This window comes from Pseudonaja textilis, chromosome 1 (assembly GCF_049901715.1).
Source record: "Pseudonaja textilis isolate UNSWEBS1 chromosome 1, rPseTex1.2, whole genome shotgun sequence".
NCBI classification, from domain to species: Eukaryota; Metazoa; Chordata; class Lepidosauria; order Squamata; family Elapidae; genus Pseudonaja; species Pseudonaja textilis.
Window position 1 is genome coordinate 184,357,782 of NC_141990.1, and position 10,046 is coordinate 184,367,827.

General features: G+C 38.4%; 1 protein-coding gene across 2 annotated transcripts in view; it reads left to right on the plus strand.

Annotated features, from left to right (window-relative positions):
* Positions 1-10,046, plus strand: part of PDE11A (phosphodiesterase 11A) — a 185,239-nt gene that overhangs the window by 131,187 nt on the left and 44,006 nt on the right. For both annotated transcript variants that reach the window (XM_087918209.1, XM_087918156.1), the window contains exons 11-12: positions 3,825-3,971; positions 4,077-4,184. In XM_087918209.1, coding sequence (XP_087774335.1) covers positions 3,825-3,971; positions 4,077-4,184 — 255 coding nt within the window. The remainder of the gene's footprint in view (positions 1-3,824; positions 3,972-4,076; positions 4,185-10,046) is intronic.

Here is a 10,046-nt window from a genome sequence, read left to right on the forward strand (position 1 = left end):
TGTATTATTAAAAAGCTATGATTTTCTTCTTATTCTGCTTCTCAAAGCTAGGAGAATGACAGCAGCTGAGGCACACAGATAATATTTCTCTATTATTCAAATAACTTTTGATTGCCCTACATAATTCTGGCATTTTTTTATTACTGTCATAAGTAAACAGTTACTTTATAAAAATGTTCTCCCTCCGCTTTCAATTTAGTGCTTACTTTTTTTTTATTACTGGACTTCTGTTTAAATATAGAGTGAAAAAATATAAATACCAACTTTGACTTGTTTTGCTCATTGATCTTTATGATCAATTTGCTATATATTATTATGATGATTTTTACAGCTTTTCTCATCTGCAGCATCAGGAAAATTCATGCTTCTGGTTTTATTTTATTGTTACTTTTCACTGTTCAGCAACTTGCACAGAACAAGGACTTCACTCTACTGTACGAATAGTAGAAGGGGTATACGCATATACAGGAAATAGTCTGATTTACTTATATTCACAGCTTTGTTCCATCCCAAAAAGGTTCAACAAGCCTCACCAGTCATTGCTGAAGATAGCTAGCAGTGCTTGGATTATAATTTCTGGATTTATGATGCAGATAATTTCATGCAATTTTATTCAGGGAAATATCCAAATAGGTTGATGGATGATCTGTCAAGGAAGCTTTTATTTTAACTCCAAATGTGGACATTGTAAAGACCTGGATACTTCCTGACATTTTCCCCAGAAGTTTGAAATCACTGATCTGCCAAGTAATGTAAATACCAAAGAAAAGAGAGAAACTGAAGGGCATGTTTACAGTTCACTTTTTTAAAATAAACATTGTAAGAAAACAGAGATACGTAAACTGCAGTTCTGAAGTGTACAAGTGAGCAGATTTCTAAGGGTATAACCTGTAACATGCTAACAAATAAATTTACATATTTATGAAAGTTAATTTGCAAGTCAAGATTACATTTTTTAAAAACCCTCAGATTCTGATGTGGTCACAAGGTTTGTTTTAATTACAATGTTGTAGCTCCCTACTCCCCAAATTAAAAAGAAGCAGTGCTCTCTGCTATTCCCCAGCAAATCCTTTTCCATAGAAGAAACTTTGTGAAGAATTTGTTACTATTTTCCAGCATTATATTATAAAATTGAATACAGCCAGAATGATAGCTGACGGTTAATAAAAGCAACGATTTTAAAGTTCTCTAAAGATTATTCATAAAAGAGACATTTCATTCTAAGGAGCATCCACGCCATGGCAAATTGTTCTAGAAGCCAATGTTTCTGAATATCCATATTTCCAAAATGCATGAAAGCTTTTATCCATTGTTCATCTACTGGCTTTTGTTGTTGTTGCACTTACTGGTTTTTTTTCCTGCCCAGTATTTCTTTACTGGTGTACTGATTTTGCTGTTAAGGTGGGCTCTAGCTCTTCTTCAAGAGGATTTGTTGTCTAGCGGGCTCCATAGGACTGGATTCGGTTCATCAAAATGTGATGAACTACCACAGAAAGGGTAGGCCTCCTTCTGAGCTTGCTTCTGATGTTCTTGGGACTTTAAGAAGAGCCTTCACAGGCAGCCCAAGGGAAGCCCAAACGTACATCTCTTCTTTCCACCAAGTTTTCTTTCAAGTCTGTCAGTTCATGAGAATCTCTATCACATTGGTATTTTGTTTTTCTATAGCTCTTATTGTGTTGTTGAACAGACAACTGATTATGAAGGAGCCAGAGGCATATTTCACTCAAAGGGTCAACAGCAACAGAGTTGATGTTGGGGCCAGTTCCTGTGGAGAGATTTATGATCTGTCCTTGTCTGCTGCAGCAATCAGAGAAAGCGAAAGGGTTTTGCTTGTGTTGAGAAGCTATTCCAAGTAAACACAATCACAAGGTTCTTTGAGTTGTGAGATTCTGGTAATATAAATATGGAAATGTTTGTAAAGGTTGAAAAGAAAGGATTCAATATCAGGCTTAGAATGCATTTAGCCTGCATAAAATATTGATTCTCTTGCTTTTAATTTGCTTCCAAAGTTAATATTTGCTTTCTTAGCATAAAATTGAATCTCCTTTTCTTGTAAATTGAACTTGCCAAGCTTTACATATTTTATATGATAGAAGAAATAAGGCAGAAGTTTCACCTACATAACTGTGACATTTTTTTCTTTATGCCCTCACTATATTTCTTTGGTTAACAACATAAATTTTCTGTTAGAAGCATTAGTTGGCATAAATACACAGTCATTGTTGTTTATGGCACTTTTCAGATTCTCTATGGTAAAAGGTAGATATGTTAGCAACCAGAGTTTTATATGAATGCACTAGAACTTTTCATCACATAGTTTTCTAATTAAAGCAGAAATGCAATTCATTAATCAAAATCAATGATTATCCATGGATTACACACTGTAGCTTAGGTAAGCAAAGGTACCTTCAGCTGATTACTTTCCTAATCTACCTTCCTCAGGAATTGCCTGTACATACAGTATATATTTGCTACACCACTGCTTCCAGCTTTAATCCATGATTTTTATGTGTATATTTATATATGATACATATAAGCAAAAAAAAAAAAATTAGCTTGCAATATATACAGCGTCCATTCCTATCTTTCTCAAAAATGGAAAGGCTTACAGTAGTTATTTATTGATGAATATTTGCATTTAAGAGACACTTCTCATTTTCTTAGTAGGTAGTTTTAACGGACATCAATGCAGAGAGTATTTTGATAATAGAATAAAAAATAACATTGTGCAATGTACCTAATTCAGTGTATTTTTGACTATGATTTAATTTAAAGCCATGTTTTTACTAGATGGGTATCTCAGATGGGCCTCTGAAACTTATATTCATTTCTGAATATTTCTATTTACTACTGCAGTAAATCCTAAAGAGGAGTATTTGCCAGGCATAAATACATATAATATAAAACAAGAAGTCTATTATCCAGTCCCTATTCCCCAAACTCAGCTGCTATTAAGGCAGACCAATTATGTGATGGTATTTCTATTATGTTGGCTTCTATTGTGCCTCTGGTCACTCAAGTGCATTTATTGACAAATATGAATGCTGTTTCCCAGAGGTGGGATGCTACCGGTTCTGCCCAGCTCTATAGAACCAGTAGTTCTGAAGAGCAGCAGACACCGAACTGGTTTTGTGTTTGCTGCTGTTTGGCCCAGCCGCCTGCCCGGGGTCTTATCTGTCCTTTATTTCCTGCTTTTTCAACCTCAGCTGCTTTGCACGGCACAGCTGAGGTTGAAAAAGCAGGGGAAAAGTGGCTTTTGAAACGCTGCACACTTGCAACACAGCTAAAGGATTTTTGCATGCACGCGCAAAATGTAATCACCGAACCAGTAGTAACACAAACTGGTGGTTTGTGTAAGCCTCCTCCTCCTCCCACTGCCAATCAAAAGGATCTTCTAGAAAGCAGAACATTTCCTTGGTATATGGGCAGTGATCGGAAACTAGCAAAATCGGGAATGTCATGCAAGTTTTTATTTAATGAATATATTGGCATCACACACATCCTTTTCCTTTCCCAGGCCATGAATTTCTCCTCTCGTAGGATTTGCATTAACACTGAAATAGTGCAGCAGCAACAACAAAAAGTTGTTAAGCAATTTAAATGAGTGGAAGTTCATGCAGTTGAAGTACTTGTGGGCTGAAACGTCAATTCAGCATGAACAGAAAATCCATTTCAAATGTTTTTTTCCCCAGATTTACATCAGAAAGTTATGGCTGCTACACCAGTTATACGTATATCTAGAGAATGTTTCAGTACGTGAAAGAGAGTAGAAATATTGCTGAGTTGTGCCTGATACGTTTTTCCTTCTCCCTGTGTACTTTCAGACAGCAAACATCCCTCTGGTGTCAGAACTTGGTATAGATAATGTCCACTTTGATGATTTCTCCCTCGATACGGATGCCATGATAACAGCAGCCCTCCGGATGTTCATGGAGCTTGGAATAGTTCAGAAATTTAGAATTGACTATGAGGTAACCATCTGCTCTGCAGAGATAATCAGCTGCTTTTGTGTTGGCAAAGGAGGACCCATTTGTACTTGTTTGTGTTCCTGATGCAATTTTTCTTTTCCATTTCAGACACTGTGTAGGTGGCTTTTGACAGTGAGGAAAAATTACCGAATGGTTCTGTATCACAACTGGCGGCATGCTTTCAACGTGTGCCAGCTCATGTTTGCCATGTTAACGGTAGGTATGCGAGCGGCAAAAGAAATTATGTTCCCATCCCTCTTGCTTGGGATCTAAACATTAATCAATATTAATGGCTAATAATTAAAATTTATATAATTATTGGGTAAGGTACAGGTGCTGAAGTGAATAATGTGCTTTGGCTACAGCAGTGGCCCCCAATTTTGGGGGCTCTAGGGACCAGTTCTGTGGAAAGAGGTTTTTCCACGGACTGGAGGGCACGTGGTTTTACCTGCTGCCTGCATCTCACACGTGTACAGATGGGGTGTCATTCATTTACACGGACAGGTTTCTACCGCTGGTCCCTGGCTGTTGACCTCTGGGCTGCAGCATATTGCACATCCTCCTTCTTTCAGTGGAAAGTTTTTAATAACCTTTTGTTCTTCTGACACTACTAAATCCTCTTCAGGGTTTAGAAATCTATAAGGTAACATAACTGGGTGGAATGCATGACCAGTTAAAGTATCTAAAAACTTGGTTAACACAGGAAAGGAAGGACAATTTTTTTGTATTAATTAACTTAAAAAATAAGCTCACACATTTCTACACATCTATATCCTCTTAATAATACTGTATGCTGGCCCTAGCATTATTGCTAACTGAATTTCTGACAGCTGAGGTATTTCCAGGCTTAGATTCTGGGCATTTTTCAGATATCCTTTTCCATGGTTTTTCATAAACCTGGGAGGAATGGTCAGCCTTTAGCCATTTGGTCACCGTGGCACAGTGGTTAGAGTGCAGTACTGAAGGCTACTTCTGTTGACTGCCGGCTGCCTGCAATGTGGCAGTTCGAGTCTCACCAGACTCAAGGTTGACTCAGCCTTTCATCCTTCTAAGTTCAGTAAAATGAGAACCTAGATTGTTGGGGGCAAAGTGCTGACTCTGCAAACCACTTAGAGAGGGCTGTAAAGCACTGTGAAGTGGTATATAAGTCTAAGTGCTATTGCTATTCCATTTCCCAACCATCACACAGCAGCACTCAGTTTGCAACGTTTGTAGGTTTTCATGGCACTATGGAGGAACTGAACAATTGGTAGCAGTTATATAATCAATCTTATTTTGAAATATTCTCATATTGTAAAATGGTTTACATAATAGAGATGGTGATTTTAAACAAACAAAAACCTGCCTACAGTATGTTCTACATCTTTTAAGTCTTTTAGTCATTTGCATTCAAAGTGTTTTCTGTGCTTTTTTTCCAGCCCAATATTTCATACGAAAACACTTTGAATACAAATGACTAAAAAGACTTAAAAGGTAGGAAAGGAATATTTTTAAAAGGAAAACTAAAGTAAATTTTAATTTACATCTTCCTCTAGATGGAGCTCAAAGGCCAGATTTGTCTTAGGTTACTTTCTGGAAGTGATTGTAAGAGATGGAAATAAAATTTGTTCTCTGAGAAATAGCCTTCTTTCAATTGGGTAAAATAACTAGCAGGAGCAAATAAGTCGTTTATTTTAGTAGGGTTGAGCTGTGATCTTTTAGTAGTGGATCTGAGGATGTTTCCATAAGAGCCTTTCAAATACTATAGAAGTTGATCCTTTCCCATCCCACCCCACATCATCATCATCATCATCATCATCATCATCATCATCATTATTTGTCAGGCATGTATTAGATAACAGATATAAGTATAAACATGATTATTAATACATGAAATGGATATGAATAAAAAGGAAACATTAGGACAGGGACAGTAGGCACGTTGGTGCGCTTATGCACGCCCCCTACAGACTTCTTAGGAATGGGATGAGGTCAACAGTAGACAGTCTAAGTTAATGTTTTGGGGGTTTGGGGAAGAAACCACAGAGTCAGGTAGAGTATTCCAGACATTGACCACTCTGTTGCTGAAGTCGTATTTCCTGCAATCGAGTTTAGTGTGGCTTATCTTGAATTTATATCTAATGTGTGCTTGTGTATTGTTGTGGTTGAAGCTGAAGTAGTCATTGACAGGTAGGACATTGCAATGTATAATTTTATATACTATACTTAGATCGGACCGAAGGCGGCATAGTTCTAGGTTTTCTAGGTCTAAAATTGGTGGCATAAGGTATTCTGCAACAAGAAGAGGAATGGAGAACTCTTCTCGTGAAATATCTCTGGACTCTCTCAATTGTATTAATGTCCAATATGCAATGCAGGTTCCAGGCAGATGAGCTGTATTTGAGAGTTGGTCTAGTAAATATTTTGTATGCTCTAGTTTGCAGTACAATATTACAATATTACAAAAAGCTACGCAGGATTAGGTTAGCAACTCTTAATGCCTTTTTGGCAATGTTGTTACAGTGGGCTCTAGCACTTAAATCATAAGGAGTACTCCTCCAAGGTCCTTGACAGAGTGAGGGTCGTCTACAAGGTCAAGTCCATTCAGCTTGTATTTTATTTTCTGATTTTTTTTGCCAATATGTAAGACAGATTTTTTTTGTTGAGATTTGAAGTTGCCACTTGTTTGACCGTTCTGTCAGGGGTGGGATTCAAAAATCCCAGCAACTGTTTCGCTGCCCAGTTGCTGGGTGGGCAGGGCCATGATGGGCGGGGCTACCAGTACTTCCTGTTTCCAGCTTCTGATGGGTCTCCAGAGTCCTGGGGAGGCTGTTTTCACCCTCCCAGGCCCCCCCGGCCTCTGGAGGCCCACTGGAATCCGGAAACAGGCCCGTTTTGTGACTTCCGGTTTCAGGAAGGCTGGTTTTTTTTCCTCCCAAGGGTCCAGACGCCTCCTCTGGGCCTCGTGGAGGGCGAAAATGGCCTGCCCCGGGCTCTGGAGGCCCTCCAAAAGTCGGAAACAGGCCCGTTTCTGGACTTCAAAAAGGCCCGTTTTCCCCCCTCCCGGTGCTTATGAGTGGACCCTGCACTTACCTCCATTGAAAATGGGCCACATGGAGACTCCTGGGAGGGGTGGGGTGGGAGGGACAGGGTCAGCCAGTCAGTTGAAATACCAGTTCAGTGAACCAGCTGTAATTTTAACATTGAGTTCACCTGAACGGATCCGAAGCAGTAGAATCCCACCCCTGGTCAAGGTCTTTTTGAAGGGTAGCAGTATTGTTCCTGATGTTGAATAGTTTTCCATCATCAGCGGAAAAAACATATTAATATGGTCACAAAGGTCATTTATGTAAAATATAAAGAGAGTTGGTCCTAAAATGCTGCTTTGGGAGACACTACTGTTGACAGATACGGGATTTGACAGCGCGCTCCCTATTTTGACCATTTGTTGCCTGTTTGACAGGAATGCAGCTATCCAATTATTCAGATGTCCGGAGATGCCATAAGATTTTAGTTTTACAAGTAGTTTGTCATGTACCACTGAATCAAGGGCTTTACAGAAGTCTATGTAAATAATGTCCATTGCTTTGCCCTGATCGAGTTGTATAGTTCATATGTTTTTGCAGTGTAGGAGTTGTAGATTACAGGGTAATTTTTTTCTGAAACCAAATTGTTTGTTAGTGAGTAGGTTGTTTGTCTCTTAAGTGGAGGGCAATGGATTAGTTAATAATTGATTCTATGACTTTGCAGGTGATGCAACTTAAAGAGATCCGCTGTAATTTTCAACTAGGCTGGGGTCTCCCTTTTTGAAGATGGGGATAACTGTGGCTAGTGACCATAGGTTGGGCAAGGAGCTGGTCCTGAAAGATTTTTCAAAGATTATGCTTAGAGTTTCTGCTATGGCAGTGGAAAGCTTTTTTAAGAAGTAGGCACATAGTCCATCGGGTCCAATAGATTGTTCTGCAGAACTTCTGTGTCAGCTCAGACCCTTTTTACGGTAGTTGAGTTAGGGGCAGAAATGTTGGTATTCCATTATTGAGAATGTCTTCACACCAATCTGTTTCCCCATGCCTTCTGTCCCAGTAATCAGCTTATAGAATTTTGCCTTCTGCTTATTACTGAACACAACCTCCAGATGCTTTGATGTTTTTAATTTAATTGGATAAAACACCAAGCCATAAAGTATAATGTAGGGACCACTTGATAGCGGGCCATTTCACATGTTACAATATTGCAGTAAGAATATTGTCCTTTAGAGAACTCACATTTTCTTTTATTTCTTTTTTTTCCTTTTATTCACTCTTTTATTTGCTCAGAATTTCAGCCGGGACATATAGTGCTGTCAGCATCCTTTGACATATGGTTCCAGCAGTCATACCATAATATAACCATTATGAACAGTTGTGTCATAATGATTGGACCAAGTTAACTAAAAAACTTCTTTTCAAGATTACATTATGTATACTCTAAGTGCTATCCTGTGGTCCCACTGATATATACAACAAAAAATTGCACGTCTTGATGTAGGGAGGGGGGAAACACCTTTCATTGATATATACAGGAATGCATCAGGTAGCCTCAGTTATGCCCCTGGCACCTTTTTTCTGTTTTTCCATCTTGCTTTAAGCTTCACTGTAGTGTCCTTATGGTTAATTGTGTCAGATTTCCAAACAATTTTACATCTGTAATCAACAACTTTATTTATTTATTTATTTATTTTTATTTGTCAATTGCTTACAAAATAATAGGTATAAGTAAAAATATAGTTATGAATACATGGATACATATAAGAAAAATAAAAAAATAAAAGAAACAATAGGACAGGTATGGTAGGTATGTTGGTGCGCTTATGCACGCCCCCTACAGACCTCTTAGGAAAGGAGTGAGGTCAATAGTAGACAGTCTAAGGTTCAAGTTTTTGGGGTTTGGGGAAGAAACCACAGAGTCAGGTAGAGTATTCCAGACATTGACCACTCTGTTGCTGAAGTCGTATTCCCTGCAATCAAGTTTGGTGCGATTAACCTTGAGTTTGCATCTATTGTTTGCTCTTGTGTTGTTATGGTTGAAGCTGAAGTATTCATTGACAGGTAGGACATTGCAATGTATTATTTTATATACTATACTTAGATCGGACTGAAGGCAGCATAGTTCTAGCTTTTTTAGGTCTAGAATTTCAAGTCTAGTGGCATAAGGTATTCTGCAACGAGTAGAGGAGTGGAAAACTCTTCTTGTGAAATATTTCTGGACTTTCTCAACTGTGTTAATATCAGATACGTAATGTGGGTTCCAGACTGATGAGCTGTATTCGAGTATTGGTCTAGCAAATGTTTTGTATGCTCTAGTTAGTAGTGTGATATTACCAGAGAAAAAGCTATGCAGGATTAGGTTAACAATTCTTAATGCCTTTTTGGCTATGTAGTTACAGTGGGCTCTAGCACTTAGATCATTAGAGATGAGTACTCCAAGATCCTTGACAGAGTTTGGATCATCAACAAGGTCTTGACTATTCAGCCTGTATTTTATTTTCTGATATTTTTTTGCCAATAAGTAGGACAGAGCATTTATTTGTTGAGTATTATATACTCAATATATATTACATACGTAATATACTTTCATTAACTCCTATCCCTCTTGCCTTCTTTACACACACTTCTTCTTCAGATGTACTGTATCTATGATATTTTTGTCATTCAGATAGAAAGGAAGGCGTTCCATGAAGACGTCAATCTCTGCAATTAGAAATAGTACCCAGATGACTAGAGGCATTTACAGAAGAGTCTTTGGCATTATTCAGAATAACAGAGTTGGAAGGGACCTTAGAGGTCTTCTAGTCCAACCACCCTGCTCAAGCAGAAAACCCTATATCATTTCAGACAAATGGTTGTTCAATCTCTTCTTAAAAATTTCCAGGGTTGGAGCATTCACAACTTCTGGAGGAAAGTTGATCCCAGATCAACACCGTGCCCATCTTTTCATGCTACCTCCTGAGCAGCTCAGGTGTTAACATCTTGCTAGGCTTGGCTCAAGTGTACACTAAGGGCAAAAAAAGAAGCTTTTTAAAACTGACAGTGCTGGAACTTCAGAGTAGGCTGTTTCCCC